Source organism: Nuphar pumila, chromosome 5 (genome assembly GCF_984573655.1).
Source record: "Nuphar pumila chromosome 5, dmNupPumi1.hap1.1, whole genome shotgun sequence".
Classification (NCBI taxonomy): Eukaryota; Viridiplantae; Streptophyta; class Magnoliopsida; order Nymphaeales; family Nymphaeaceae; genus Nuphar; species Nuphar pumila.
This window is the reverse complement of record NC_143253.1, coordinates 8,048,555-8,065,595: the sequence shown is the minus strand read 5'-3', so window position 1 is coordinate 8,065,595 and position 17,041 is coordinate 8,048,555. Positions and strand designations below refer to the sequence as shown.

Here is a 17,041-nt window from a genome sequence, read left to right as displayed (position 1 = left end):
TCGTCGAGTGGAGGTTTCATCAAGTGCATTTGAGTTGATGAGATCAAGAATTGATACTCCAAAGAAGCCTATTAGTATGACTACATCATCTAGTGGAAGCCGAAAAACAGTTGATATTCGTGATACCTTTAAAAAGGTAGAAAGAGATGATGTAGATCACAAAATTATCAGATTTTTGTGTGCAAATGGCATACCTTTCAATGTGCTTCGATCACCATATTGGGAAGGGATGATATCTGCAGTTAGTAAAGTGCCCGAATATAAACCCCCATCATATGAAAAAGCGCGAACAATGTTGCTTGACAGTGAGAAAGAGTGTGTTCACAGGGAGTTAAATGAATTTCGAGAAAAGTTTGAGGAGTTTGGAGTTTCCATTGTCTCAGACGGTTGGACAAATATCAAGAACAAACACTTGATAAATATACTTGCCTCAAACTGTTTTGGCTCGATGTTCTTATATGCAAGCGATTTTTCTAATGTGCAACAGTCAGCTGCAAACATTGCCGAGTTTTTTAAGACGGGATTTAAACTTGTGGGGCCTTCTAATGTAGTGCAAGTGATTACAGACAATGCAGCAAATTGCAAGTTAGCAGGTGAAGAATTAAAACAAACGTACAAGTATATTTTTTGGTCACCTTGTGTTGTGCACACACTTAATTTGATCTTCAAGGATTTGGCACATGAGTTTCATTGGTTGGGAGAAACATATTTGCAGAGTAAAGAAATTGTGAAGTATATCACAAATCATTCAAAAGCACTAGCAATCTTTAGAAGCAATGAAAAATTAGAATTAATAAAGATTGCAAAAACAAGGTTTGCTTCACATTATACTACTTTGAAACGCTTGCTTGATGTGAGGGAGAGTTTAAGGCTCACAGTAATTTCAGATAGATGGAGCGATTGGAAGCAATCATGCACGGATGAAATTATGAAAAAAAGGGTTGTTACAACAGAAACAACTGTTCTTGATGAAGAATATTGGGATTCTGTACGTTTAGCATTATTGATTACAAAACCCATCTATAAGATGATTAAATTTTGTGATCAGGAAGGCCCTATAATTGGTGAAGTGTATGAAGGCATGGACAACATGTTGGGGGAAATCAAAGACAATCTAAAAGGACAACCAGATTTATATGAAAAGATTCATAAGATTGTCTCAAATAGATGGATAGAATGAATGTGCCTCTCCATAGTCTAGCCCACATGCTTACTCCAAAATATTACGAGTCGGAGTATCTCAAAATCCCAGCAGCAGGAGGGGTCAAACGAGTTTCTCCTGGTAAAAATTTAATTCTATCTATTTAATAAAGTTTAAAGTTAAATGATTTAATTATTTTATTATTTCATTTGCATTTCTCTTGTTATAGTTACTAAACATTTTTTTTTGCAGAAAAGGATAATGATATCTTAGACGGCACAATGCTTGCGCTTGAAGTCATATCTTCTGGAAATGAAGAGTTATCTACACTTTATAGGTCACAACTTGTGGCTTTTGCATCAAGAAGTGGAAGATTTAGCCGAAATGCAGCACGAATAGATGCACTGAATCCTACAATGTCAGTGCTTAATTGGTGGCGTTTTTATGGTGGTGATACACCGGAGTTGAGAGCATTAGCCATTAAGGTTTTATCTCAACCTATTAGCACATCTTCTGCAGAAAGAGCGTGGAGCACCTATACTTACATTCACAATGTTAAAAGAAATAGGCTCAATGAAGATCGTGCTGATACCTTAGTGTATATTCATTCCAATCTTCGATTGATTGACAGGTATAATTAAACTGTGTTGTACTTTTGTTTTGGTATTTTTTTTCTCTTTTTTTATCATTGATTGTTTATTAACATTCATATTTTATATTCTTGTTATAAAAGGTGCAACAATCGCTATAAAGAAGGGCCTAGTCGAAAATGGGATATCAATCCAGAACTTCCTATTGTAGAAGAAAATACGTTGAGATTAGAGGATATGCGATGGAGAAATTTGGATGAAAGTGCACAACAATCAAGCACTATTTCCAAATCCAAACATAAAGATGCACAACCAAGAGCTCCATTACCTCCAATAATTATACGTACAAATGAAGTTGAAGAGGATACAAATCAATCCATCAGAGCTAGTAGAACTGCAGATATACAAGAGCGACCATCAGTTCCTCATGGTCGGATTGATCGTTTCTTTAGCCGGAGACCTAGGCAAGGTATGTTGATATTGTGTTTTTTATATTTTAAATTATGGTTTTTGAACATTTTAACTTTTTAACGTATTCATTATAGGAAATGAAGGAAGGAGCAGAAGACATGGTCGTGGAGGACAAGATGCACGTGATGATGCAGAAAGTTCGCGATCTATTGCTGACTTGAAGGGGAAGAGAAAGATGACAGATTAATGAACTCTTGAATTATTATTTTTTTTTATGATGTAGTTGGAGTAATCCAACTTAAAAACTTTTATGTTACTTTTTTGTCATGGTTTTATAATATTTTTTTGGTATACTTTTATTTTGAATCTTGCATGATGAAGTGAAGTAGTGGATTATGTTAATTTTAAGGTTAGACTTAGAGTTTAGAACTTTGTAGCTTATAATTTACAATTTAGAAATTTATAGCTTCTTAGGTCGCTTCCGGTTCGCTTCCGAGACGCTTCCGAGACGCTTCCTATGTCACTTCCGAGTGGTCCCACGCTTCCCGCTTCCGAAATTTTTGAAAGTGCCTCGCTTCCCGCTTCCGCTTCCCGTATCGCTTCCCGCTCCCGCTTCCTCGACTGGCAACTCTGGTTTTTCTTCATTTTTCTGCCAAAAAAATTTTATTTTTGTACCAGGTCCAGACCCTATGACGGACCAACTTGCATTTGTTTTTGGGCACGAAGTCTTGCTGTTAAAATGATCTCTCTAAATCAAACTCAAGATCTACTTGTTACGTTAGCTGTGATTTTCTCTCTATGTTCGGTTGACACCTCCGACGACCCTTGATTGAGTCATTCCTCTCCATCGGCATCCCTGAGCTTTTCCCAAGCATCGATTTTGAGGTACGGGTTCTTTCTTTTGAATCATATGAGAAATCGAATACTGATTCGATTTCCATGCAATATTTAGTGCAAATCCATGGTTAAAGAGTGATTTTATGTGTTCACTCTAGATTACATGGATGAGGATCCATAGACCCTCTTTTATATGTGTATTTGGTTCTTTTACACGTAAAAATTTTGTGTACAGGGTTTTTATATAAAAACGGACTCATATTGAGTTATGATCGAGATTTATTTCTGTTTGTTATGATCAAGATTTATGCTTATATATATATATATATATATATATATACCTTAATCTGCGTTTTCTGTTCTTGAATTGGCTTCATGCTGGATATAGTTTGAATGACATGATCAATGCTTAGGTGGTGATTAGGATTGCCAAATTTGTTTTTAAGTTCATTGACTCAGCAAATTGCATATGGCTATATACATATTCTCATATGAAAAGTGTTCTTGTTATCCCCTGGTTTATATGTGTTAAAGATTTAGTTTTTCTTTCTACGCACATGAATGTATGGACATGTGCACGTATTTTGGTTCTTGAGACATGTCAAGATTTGAAATTATTTATATGTTTTGACTTGATGTGACGTGCTTAAGCATCATACTATAGAAAGTTTATTTCAAATGCATGTGCATACATACATTGAAGTGTGTTTCGCATGTACATAAATGCATAAGTTATTCACTTGTCCCAATTGAGATGATTCATGAGTGAATGCATGTACGTGGAATGATTTCGTAAAGGAACAAGCACATGAATGGTGAGCACATGCATATGAATGTGACATATCATGCACATGGTTAAATTGACATATATAAATATGCATTTGTAAGCATGATTGCAAGTTGTTATGGTTTTTGCGTATGATGCATCGATGGTCTAAATGAATCATCACAGGCCTGGAGAGCCTTAAGCTTTGGTTGCTCTTTCTTTAATTGTTTAAATGCATCATAAAAATCATATTTATATTATGGTTTTAATTGTGTTGTTCTATTGTTGCCATGGGTGGTAAATAGTGAAGAGCTACGCATGCTGATTTGCGAGCTTATGGTTGCATGTTGATTTGCAAACTTATGTTATTAATTTTGCATGTTGATTTGCAAATGTAAAAGAGATGAATTAATAACAAGATAAAAAAAAGTAAAAAACAGTGTAATTTATGTTTGCTTGATGTCCCTTCTTTAGTGTGGGAATCTTGGAGGTTGCGGTTTGGGAAAAACCTTCAGGATATAAAAACTGTGTGCGTTGTTATTGCTCCTGAACCTGATATTGAGGTTCTTATCATGATCATGGTTTTAGGGAGAGTCTGCCACTTTGCCTGGAGGTGGTGTGTTTGACACAGCTGTTGTTATTTTGGTATACCAAGAAAGTGGCACCAGTGGATATTGTTTTCCATAGTGTCCCCAACATTGGATGTTGTTTTCCAATGTTTCGATGGATTGTGTTGTTTCCTGATATCGATCGAGGGCTAAGTTTGAAATCCAGTAATAAAATACAAATTGTGTGTTAAGCTACCCAGAAAACCTAACTTGACCTCGGAGATTTTACCTGTTTGGTGTATCCGCGGGCAACGGTAATTAAAAAAATGAACTTAAATTATATGCATTTAATAGGGCATGCATATGAAGAAAAAAAAAGAAACTTTAATGAAAGATAATGAAATGTCCATGAAATGCATATAAATCATGCATATTCCTGTTATTCATTATAACATGCATATGTTATTTGTTCTCTTAATTGTTATATGTTGGTGAATGCATGATGTTTAATCACTAATGCCTGGCTTATTTAAATTGTGATCTCTGTTATTGCTTAAATGTTTCTTCATGCTTAGAAATTGTTCACTTTTACATGAATGCTTAAATCGAATTATATACTTGTCATCATTGCATTTCTCTAAATTATTGTATAAAGTCTTATATGTATTCTTTAGCTCACTTGTTTCATTAGAAGTACATGTGCTCAGGATTTCGGTTCTGACACCCTACTTCTATAGTTTTTCGCACCTGCAGATGATCAGTGAAGTCGACTAATTTCTAAGAGTATACGAGGGTCACACTTGCATCAGACTGCTTCACCTACAGACAGAGTGTCTCTACTTTTGCTTCTTTTAGTTCTTTTTACTTCCTGCAGTTGTTACTCCACTTTTGACTTGAGTATGAGACCGTTATTGATTCATTAATAAAGAGTTTGGTTGTTTGGTTATGGATGATAAATGTAAGTTCGTTTGTGGTGTGTGGTTATCCAGCTGAAATTGGAACTGTAAGAACCCCAGGTCTCTGAGAAGTTTTCTGCAATGGTTTAAAAAAAATCGCAGTTTTCAAGGGGTATGAGTTGGGGTCGTTACAATTGTGGTGGTTTATAAATATAAACATAGTTTTGTGGCCTAAATACTGCTAGAACAGAGTCATCATCACTCTTAGAAGTCCACTTCTTAAGCCTATTTTCCTCCGTACTTAACTCCTCAATTGTGTCTTCAATAGAAGGGACTTTCCCTCTATATAGGAGATCTGACTTTGTGGACTCAAATTCCAGTCTTAGACCATTCACAAATTGAGCAAAGTTCTCCACATCCATTTGTTTTTGGCGGAGTTCTATGTCCTTAGGACAATGCCATCTAGGCTTAAGAAGAGTCAACTCCTCCCAAAGATCGAATAATTATAATTTTCTCTAATACTTCTTTCCTCTAGAGTCATAGTACGAATTTTATCTTGTAAATTGCACATATATGCAATATCCTCAAGTTAATACATTTTCTTAAGATATTCTTAAACTTTGAGAGCTTTGAGAATTTTTTTATATCAATGCTACTAATAAGCCAAGACATGATCTTGGTATGTCCCATCCTCTATTGTTTCCATTTTTTCTCATAAGTAGCTAAAGCTTTGGATTTGTCATCCGCTGTAAGAGGAAACTTCCTTCTCCTTTTCTACTTTAGTGAGGACTAATTTAGAGGCTTCGGATCGGACCCATCCACTATTCCCCACAACCCTTTCCCCCCAAATATGGCGCTTCATGAATGAAGACCATGTTACATAGTTAGAATCATTATGTTTCATGGGCACAATAGTGACACTTTCTTTGTCATCCATTTTACAAGGGTGAGAAAGAGAATAGAAATATAGAGAGAAAAGACATAGATAGAGAGGAAAAGAACAAAAGAGAAAGCAAGCATGATCATTCCTCCACAAAAACTTTGAAGTAGAGGCAACACCGATCAAGCACCACTAAAAGATCACATGACCACTTGGATTTGAATCTTAAAGTGTGCAACCACAATCACACGAACATCAACAAGCTTGGAACCACCAAGCTCTGATACCGTGTAAATAAATGAGAGCCTCCAACAAAGTTCACAAAATCACCAAGGTGTACACATAAAAGAGCCACAACAAGATCTACCAAATCACCAAAGTGATCACACAAAGAACCACAAAATAGGTTCACTTACAAAACCCACAAAGGGGCAAACAAAAGATGCCCACAAATTATAAAAATAATATTTTATTGAAGTCACACTCGTGCAAGAAGCATTACATTGAAGAGAGGAATCGTCCCCTATTTATATACATCAAATGAGTCTCATAGAGACGTTGGAGCAAGTCCAACGGCTCTATTTAGAGCCGTTGGGCCAGCCCCAACGTCTCTTGTTGACTAGTCAACCTTGTGTTGACTAGTTCAAAAGAAACCAAAAAGTAAAAATATAGCTATCCTAGTTACATTACAATATATATGTATATATAGAGAATACATAAATATATGTATATATATTTATATATGTACCTAGTGCATATACATACTGTTTTGGGATGAAGGCGTAGTAGTTGTTGTTGTATATACAATTTTACCAAGAGTCGGCTCTTAGATCATTTGATTACAACATGTAGGCAGGTTTTAATAATGCTTCAAAAATCAATGGCCTAAAAGGTGTGATACTTTATCAGGTCATAAAATCGTGTTTTTTCATAAAAAAACACAATTGAACATCTTTAGACATGTTGAATCCATCTTAGAGGTCTGGTTGGATAAAAACAACCTGCACTATGATGATCCAAAGGCCCATTTGTAGCAACTCTCTCTCTCTCTCTCTCTCTCTCTCTCTCTCTCTCTCTCTCTCTCTCTCTCTCGCGCGCACACACACACACACACACATATATATATATATATGGCTGCACCCTTGTGCCTATGTTTTTAGAAATTTATGTGTTGCACCCACCATCCTCAATTGCACCCATGTGATATGGCTGGTAGCCAATCCCCTCCCCCAAAAAATGAAAAGTGTGAGAGTTGCCCATACCCACATTTGAGTAATCACCCACCCATAGGAAAGGCACACTTACCAAGGTCGCAAATTTTCAGATGAGAAAAAAGCTATTTTCGCCTCCATCACTAAATATTACAACTAATCCATTTGACATTAGTTATTATTGTATAAACCAGTAATTATTGGATAGAAATTTTGCATGAACCTACCCAAAATGAAAAGAATTAACTCATAGAATCACAACAAATAGGCCCCAATTAAGTGTTGGATTGTGTAAAATGCACAAACAGCTGCTGAAACCTTTGGGAAGGTAATGAGACAAAAATAAACAATTCCTAACCAGATGAGAATGCAACAAAGATTTGGTAATATCTACAGTATGTGTGTTTAAAGTGTATACCTTTTTTAGTAGCTGAGGTAGATCATGAACTTTAGCAGGCAGGTCATTATTTGCAACTGCAGCATCAATAGCCCTGAAATTTCATTTATTAGAAGTGCAATGATAGCAAAGCCGACCCATGTAGTTGGGATAAGGTCTGATGATGACGATGATGATGCAATCATAGCAAACATTCTTTTCAAAGTAAACCAGTCATATAAATAAGCAAAGATGAAAGAAACCAAAAAAATAAAATTCAGGTCATATGCGACACTATGATCTCTGGAACCATGAATACAATATGCACCAACAATGAGGCAAACTTTTTATTTTCCATTTTTAATTGCTTTGAAAAACAGCAAGTCCTTTTAATTAAGGATCACGCAGTGGCACATTTCAAATTTTTTGTATTGTTCTTTATATTTTTTGTCATTCTTGAGTAGTCGTCGAATACATAGTCACAAATCTCGTTATCGGGTTTTTCCTGGCAAGTGAAAATCTCACAAGAAATTCAAGTTTCATATTTTTCTCGGAAAAATCTCGGCACATTCATGATCTGAAAAAATATGAAGCATATTGAAAAACTTATTAAACACATTGAAATTTTAAAAAAATAGTTGCTTACAAATTCATTAAAATCATGATGGGGTCATTTAAGAACAAATATAAGGTTTTCTATTCCATTACAATCTAACTATGAATTAAAGTAAGGCTTTGGCTTTATTAGAATGTGTTGTAGTTTATGTAAAAAGACAAGTTTTAGTCCCATATCAATGAGGAAAAAAGAGCACCCTATAATGATTTATAAAAAGCCTCCCATTCCCTTCTTTCCATTCACAAATAGCATGGTTATCTTTACTGGGAACCATGAAAACACAAAAAAAAAGCTGCTTTTGAATTAATTCAAAAACTCTTTCATTTTCAAGGTTCTTTTTTATTGAGAATCGTGAAAATTTAAGGGGCATTTTGTCTATTGACAAAAAACCCCTTCATGAGAAAATTAGGAGCATGTATTTGATCATGTATTTATCAAGAAGTCGTGATAAAATTGTGAGAAATTAAAATTTAGCATTTTTTTGGAAATACAGCATTTTAAATGTTTACTTTTCGTTTTAGTAATATTTCATGTTTTTTCGCACGATATTCAAAATATCAGAGAGATTTGTGACTATGGTCCTATAGGTGACAATTTTGTAATTATGGTAACTCTGTTATTATTATGGAATGCCATATGGGTGGTATGTACGCAATTTTCATTTTTATTTACCCTTTTGCTATATTCTTTTGTAACTGCTCATCATGGCTAGGACCATTTTAATAAATAAGAATCTAAATGGTGCTGACCTCTCACCATTGAGAACACATTTGGGATCACAGGTTTGCTTGAGCACTCTTCTTCATTTTTCTTCTTTTCTTTCTAATGGGTGGTGTGTTGATCTCTTCACTTGTTAGTATTATGGGATGGCACATGAGTGGCATCTTTTTCTTTCTTATTCCTTTCCTTATTTCCTCTCTTTTTCTTTCTCTCTTTCTCATTCTTGTTGATCTCCACATTGATTAGGTTTCATCAGTTTGCTGACATCATAACCCGTGCTGTTGATGTCATCCTGCTGAAGTCGCCTTACCACCTCCTAACATCAGTAGTACTGTACCTTGCAACACCGTTTTCCTTTGATATGACCCTAATTTCGCATACAGTGTTCGTTTTGTTTTGGGTGTAAATCTCCTTAACTATGAACCCTTCATCTTCATTAAACAATGTTAGGGTGAGTCATCATATCCCTTTTTCCAAGGTCGGCATCAAGTTAACTCCAAATTTCTTCAGTAGGAAAAGATGTATGGTACCGTATATTAGGTACCTAAAGATGGGAAATTGTGATGATGGAACACCAATACCACCCAAATATGAGTCTGACTCGAATAGAGAGTTAAAAAAGGACAGACCAAGATCAAGTTGATTTGGAATTTGGAACTCAAAGATTAGATTGCTAAAGATCAAGGATTGGCTGGATCAAATCAGTGCCATCACAAGAGATACTAACCCAGGTGATTGATATTGGCAATGCAGCTGAACTATGGCACAAACTTCATGATTCCTATTTCAATGTATCTCACGCAACTATTATGCATCTGAAAGAGCAGTTCGTGCAAGAAAGTGAACAAGTCCATGCCTAAGTACTTTGTTGAGATCAAGTGAATATACGATCAGTTCATTTCAATTTAACAGATGGTAACAGATTCAGAAAAAGTTTATCATGTACTCAGCGGCTTGAGTAACCATTATCATATAGCTTTGTGACTACTACTATGCCACTATATCCCTATTTAGTCCAGTTGAAGCCCATGTTCCTTCAATATGAGTCACTTTTTCTTGACCCCCAGATGTCTGAAGTAACCTCCCCAAGCAATGGTCATAAAGCATTAATTACAAATAATAACAATACTACTACAACTACTACTAATAATAATAATAGTAATAATAAATACCAATAATTTTGGTTGTGATGGACACGCATAAGGGAGAAGTGTTATTTGCAATAATTTTGACTGTGGCAAAGTTCGTGCAAGAAATGGATATTTTGGTAATAACAACTATGCATGAAGGTCTAATAATCAAGGTTATAACAATGATGCTGGTCGAAACTGTTGTACTTCAAAAAATAGTTTCAATAATAGGAGCAGTTATAATAGAGGTGGTTTCAATAATCCCTATGGTGGTCGTGACTTGTTACCTTCTCCTAAGACGAACATGTGTCAGTGTTGTGGTTCTATACGTGACAATAATGACTAAAGGCATTCAGAAATCCATGGAAACATGCAAGAAGAAGAATCACCTTTCAAAAAAATGCCTTTCAAAAAAAAAACAAGAAGAACCACGATGAAGGAATAACCCGTAGCTTCATTGAAAACTAAGGAATGAGAAGAAATACAACAATTAGGGGTCGACCCCCTTAGCTTACACAAAAGACAAAAATAGTTTATTACATGACCTCATGACTAAGTACAAAAATACCTCTCTAAAATAATCATATGTACAAGAGTAGAAGGGTAGCACGAGATCTATTAATATAGTTGTCAGAACGGGAATCAGAATCGGGAAGTGGTTATTCACAATTTTTAGAGGATTCAATGAGCGAGAAGCGAGTAGCAAACGGTTGGGGGAATTGTTTAGGAAGTGGTATATGAAATTGCGAGAAATACTAATAAAATGATGGATGCAAGAAAAAAAAATTTAAGAATTGAAGTTTTTTGAGGAGAGAAATATATTAATGAATAATTAAGAAATGACATTTACAACAAACAATTATATCATTTTATTAGAAAAAATATCTAGATCATTTAAAAGAATAACACACTAATATACATTCAACAGAAGTCCAAGACAATTAAAAACAACTTAATAAATTTATTTTGGAGTTTGAATACAAAACATTGAAATAATAAAAGAAATTGTGCAGCAATTAATGCATAAGTTATCACATATATTACAATTCTAAGGAACTTCAACTAAGCCTGACAAGGTAAACCACGCAGGGGATCCGTTCACAAGATAAGAGACTTCTTTCACACGGAAGGAGACAGCTCACTCTTATTGGCTTAGACTTTCGAGTTGAAGGTACATTCTTAGGCTCATTCTGCTCTCATTCCTGCTCAATGTATAATCCTTCCTCCAACAAGGCAGTTGATTCCGAAAGACCGGATTCAATCTGTCAGCAGGGCACGGCATAGGAGGCCATGTACCCGTATCGACATGGCCCGACACACGTATGGGCACCGGGCACAACATGGTTATGTGGGCCAGTGGGTTGGGTCGGGTCCAACTAAGACCCAACTCCAAACCCACAATTACTTTTGAAATGATTTTCATGAGAATAAAGGGCATACATAGAAAATGGTTACTTTCTTATGTCTTTAAAGTTTTCAATTTAGCACATGGAAAATAGTTAATCTTAGTTTTAGAAATTAGAATCCCTATATATGAGGAATTGAAAGTCCGCAACTTGGGATTTGGAATTCCCATAACCAAGAATTAAAATTCCTAGGCATTGGAGGAAATAGAGCTCACAATCAAGAGAATCAGGATTCCCATGGTTGGAAATCATGATTCCCATATGATGGGAAGTGTAAATCCCTTGTTAGGGAATCACAATTCCCATGGCTAGGTGAAATGAAATGGGGATCTTCGAAACACGAGCTTTGATTAACAAGAGCAAGTGTCAAGAATGACACTAAAGCATAACCCTTAAAAAGGGTATAACTGGAAACAAAATAAAAATAAAAATGTATTCTTTATTGATATGAAAAACCAATTGCTTAAGAAGCATTGGAGTGAAATACAAGAGGGGCTGCACCCCTTTATATACACAGCTGAAAGAGGACTCAATAGAGCTGTTGGGCACAGTCCAACAGCTCTATTTAGAGCTGTTGGAATGTGTCAGTCCAACAGCTCTATTAAGAGCTGTTGGACTGTGTCAGTCCAACAGCTCTATTGCTAGTCAAGTCTGGACAGGACTTGACTAGCAACAGTCATTCTAGTTCAAACTGAACTAGATGACATAAAGACAAAAAATAAAAATAAAGGAAAAAAAATACAGAAAAGAAAGAAATTAAAAATGTATTTATATATATAATAATATAATATTATTATATATACATATATGTACAGTTTTACATTTTAACACTAGGAAGCATGATTCCGGACATCTTCCTAAGAATCGTGATTCCTACATAGTAAGAGCACTTATGGTAACTATGACTAATCATAGTCACAAAAATCGGTCTCGGCTATATCAAGACTAGGTTTAGTTGATAAATCTCGAGAAAAAATGGGTGCTTAAAAACTTAAAATATATGTATATAGTAGAAATAAGTAAGAAAAATAACATGTTTAGAGAATAAAATATACATATAATACAAGAAATAAGTAAAAAAGTATAAAAGAAAGAAGAATGTAGTTAACTATGTAACAATGACATGGCATCCGGGCTGATGTACCCGTGTCGACACGAGTACCGAACGCAGTGTGGGTACGCCATAGATCGGGTCCAGCGCAGCACCAGTTCAGGTCGGGTCTAATTTAGACCGGAATCAGAAAAAACAAAACAAAACAAAACAGCCCCCCGAAACCCTCGACCCCCCCCCCCCTCTCTCCCTCTCTCATTTTTCCCGTATGTCTAACTCGCCTTCGTCTTCACCATCTCATTTCTCCCCCACCCCCCTCTTATTCCACCCTCTTTGATTGTCAGTCTCATTTTCCCCTTCTCTATGTCGACGACGGCGATATTCATGGCTCACCTCCGACGACATTTCGACGACCCCTAACGGGCGGTGAAGAGGTACTTTTTGTTATTTTCCTTTGATTACTAAAAGTGTGCTATTTCGTAAGAAAAAAAATTGGTTTTCTTATTGTTGAACATGGGGATTTTGAAGTTACCTGTTTTATCATTTTGTTGTATAATACAGTTGTATGGACCTTTAACCAGTACCTACTTGTAAGATTGACTAGGAAATTAATTTGCACTTAGAAGATTTGGATAAACTTTATATTCAGTTTGTATCTATTCAGTATATATTTTCAAATTCCAATTTATATTTTAGATATATTCAGTTTCTAATTTTCAGTTTATATTCAGTTTGTATTCAATATATATTTAATTTAGATATATTCAATTTATATTTTCAGTTTATATGAGTTTACATAGGTTAGTTCTTGATTTTGTCATCTATGGTTTGTTGATTTATTCTTATGTGGTATTTTTGCTTTGAATTGTTTGTGGGCCCGCGTAACAGAGTTGGGTAAATGTACCAGGGGGAAGGGGAATATGCAATTTAAATGTAATTTTTGTATTGTAGAGTTTAATGGATCCTCCACAAGAGTAAAAGCCCATCTCTTGAAGATAAAAAAACAAGGTATTACCGTATTAGGTTGTGCTCTCATGTTGATGATACCACACTTAAGCAGTTTAGGAAGGAACAAGAAAATGTTGATAAAAGAAAGTCTATGGAGGCATCGAGTTGTATTAACATACCACTATCCAGCCATAAGAGTTGTGAGGCTATGAAGAGAAGGAGATTAGATGTTAGCCAAAAAACAATTGAAGGCGCATTTAATGAACATAGAAGGGAGGAAATTGATAGCAAAGGGGAAGATTTTTTTTTCAAGTTTCACACTATTCAACATAGATAGAAATTCTTATTAAAAGGATCTAGTTACATCCTTGGCAAATTTTAACTTGAGTGGGTATGTGCATCCCGGTTTTGAGAAGTTAAGAACAATCATTTTGAGAGAGGAGAGAGCAAATGTCGATAAATTATTGGAATACAAAAAAAAATCTTGGGCTAAAAGTGGTGTTTCTATAGTGTCTGATGGGTGGACGAATATACAGAGACGCCCTTTGATAAATTTCATTGCAGCTTCAATAAAGGGGTCAATGTCTTTTAAATCAATAGACACATCCGGAGAGTACAAGAATACAGAGTAAATGAAAGGACTGCTTTTATAATGCACCAAGGAAGTTGGAGAAAAGACAAAGTTGTTCAAATGATTACTAACAATGCACCAATAACGTAGAGAAGCAGGTATAGCTATGGAGACAGCATATCCTCACATATTTTGGACTCCTTGAGTGGCACATAGTTTAAATTTAGCTCTTAAGAGTATACTCAATCCACCACACAAGGAGCAAGATCCTATTGCTTATGAGTTGTGTTCATGGATTCAGGAGCTAGAGAATGACATTAAGAACATTAAAAATTCTGTTGTAAACCACCAGAAGGCACTAACTATTTATAATAAGCATTCTCATCTAAAGTTGTAGAAGCATGTAGAAACTTGCTTAAAATATTTGGATGACTAACACGATATGGAAAACAAAACAAGAGAGATGTACGAGGATCAAAATTTCAAATGAATAGATAAATTTTATAATTGGAGGGGGTGAAGATGTTATCCCTCCCAACCCCACCATCCTCTAGTACAAAGAAGGCATGCCATATCCGTCTACTGAAATTTGTGAACATATCTAAGAAAATTGAAGGATCTCACACTAAAAAAATATCTGAAAAGCGAATTTGACAAGGGCACATGGGAAAAAGGAGAGATAAAGTTGGAGCCCTAAAAGTTCCAATCAAATGTCAAAGTTAGGACTAGAAGTGGTTGTATCAACATGGAAACCACCATCTTAATGGTGGTGGTGCAACAGTACCATCATGAACAGCCAGTGGTGGTGACAAAGTTGTTATAGAACATTTTGGAGTAAGTGGTGGTTGTGGTAGCGTATTACTACATGAAGGCGTTAAGTGAAGAAAAACCTAGAAAATGTGCCCAATATTATTGAATCATTGTTCTTTTTCTCTCGTTTCTTCCAGGATGATCCTTTTCACCTAAGTGTTCATCATCACATGCATGTGAAACAACAAATGCGGATGAACAAGACAACATTGAAAAGGCACGAACACATCATACCATCAAAAATACACATTAAGATCGCAACTGAAGTCCTCAATAGAGCAAACGGAACTCTAGAGCCTCATCAAAGTTCCTACAACAAAACACACCTTCATCCACCTACAAAACCCCCAGCCATCCCCGCACCCTACGTTCATTCCCCCGCCTAAATAAAATTCCAACGACCGCAAAGACGTGAAAAGCCCAAAACCTCTGCATACCATTTTCCATTATCCACCACTATTGAGAATCAGACCGACCATCCCTCCCGCCAGGCACTCCTCACTCCTCAATTTCCACTATCAAACAAAACTCCTCCAAAATTATTCTTTCCAAACGCATAACAAAGAGACAGAAACCCTAATCCATCATCCATGACAAAGAGCTCCCTCACTCCGCTCCAAATTCTGCATTCTCTTCATTCCCTTTCCCCCCGCTACCGGACGAAAAACACGAAGACTACAAAAGAACCATAAATTCAAAGACGACAAAAAAAAAACTCCCCGAAAAAAGCGAACCCCTATCAGAACCGCATTCCACTAAATTCACATTGATAAGAAAAAGAAAATTGATGATGAAGGCCAAGAAGAAGAAGAAGAGGACGAGGATGTTTACTTGGAGAACCAAAGGCAGAGTTGGAAGAAATCTCCGCCCTGCAGGGAGATTCCCTCGCGGAGCTGGTGCACCATCCGATCCATGAAGAGCCGCACCGCCTCTCTGCCACTTATCTGCGGCCGCTTCTCCGGCGCGCCGCCGCCGGCTGGATGAGGCGTGACGCTCATCATCGCTCTCTCTCTCTCTCTCTCCGGCAACCGCGCCCGATCCCTCACCGGCGTCGTACGGACACGGTTCGATTGCTCGCTCAGAGCTCCCTCTCTGTCCAACCGCCTCTCCCTCTCTCTCTCTCTCTCTCTCTCTCTCTCTCTCCTCATTTAAACCTGACTTTAATAATTTTTAAGTTTATTTTCTGTCGGTGGTCGGGTTCCCGCTTATTACGAGAGGACGCGGACGAAGTTTTGAATTACCGAAAACTTTCTCTCACGGGCATGACAATGTCATGACTCATGAGTCTCGTCAAAGGGAATTTCGTGGGATCTCGCAATGGATATGGACCATATTTAGGGGTGTCAACGGGTCGGCTTATCTAGACCCGACCGAACCAAACTCTATATGGTCCGGATATGATGATAAATAAGAAGACCCAAGTCTGGATCCGACGATCCTATTAATACATCAACCCGGGTATAGTTTGTAAAATTTTATACCAGACCCTAACCCGACCCAAGTTCTAATTAAGACCCACAATTTTTCAATGTAAAAATGATAAAAAAAATATGGTTTTACCTAAGGATGTCAACCGGTCGGGTTTGGTTTGAACCCAGGTGAATTTGTGGGTCTTAATAGGAACTTGGCTCGGGTCCAGGTTTGGTATCAAATTTCATAAACTATACATGGGTCCATATATTAATCATACCTTCGGGCTTGGACCAGGTCTTATTATTTATTACCATACCCAGACCCTATAGAATTTGGTTTGGGTCGGGTTCGGGTATACCCAACCTTAGTTTTACCAAGTCTGGTTCATGTAGTTCTTATCGAGTCTGAGTATAACTTCTCTTATGGAGGGTTTGATTAGACCCAAATCCGGACCCGATACCATACCTGAAAATTAGGGTCAGGTCCGGTTTCACCTGGGTGTGAACCAAACCGGACCCGTTGATACCCTTATCGTGGGTAAGGAGCTTTAGTTGGAATTCATAGGAGGTGACTGTTTTGAAGAAATCTGATGCTATGGACGTGTTTAACATGGTAAAGAGAGTATGAATTGGTCCTTAGATAGTAGTTTTTCAGTGTAAAAATATGATGTTTAGAAGGTTGAAATTTCAGTACACTGTGGATGGTAAATTTTTAACCCAC

At 36.5% G+C, this 17,041-nt stretch overlaps 1 protein-coding gene across 1 annotated transcript in view; it reads right to left on the bottom strand.

The window, feature by feature from the left end:
* LOC149836665 (uncharacterized) overlaps positions 1-16,034 on the bottom strand; it is a 98,140-nt gene extending 82,106 nt beyond the window's left edge. The window contains exons 1-2 of the mRNA XM_090005507.1: positions 15,740-16,034; positions 7,699-7,771 (exon numbers count right to left, since the gene is read on the bottom strand). Of these exons, the coding sequence (XP_089861633.1) occupies positions 7,699-7,771; positions 15,740-15,909 (243 nt within the window). The 5' untranslated portion in view covers positions 15,910-16,034. The remainder of the gene's footprint in view (positions 1-7,698; positions 7,772-15,739) is intronic.
* Positions 16,035-17,041: the final 1,007 nt, after the last annotated feature.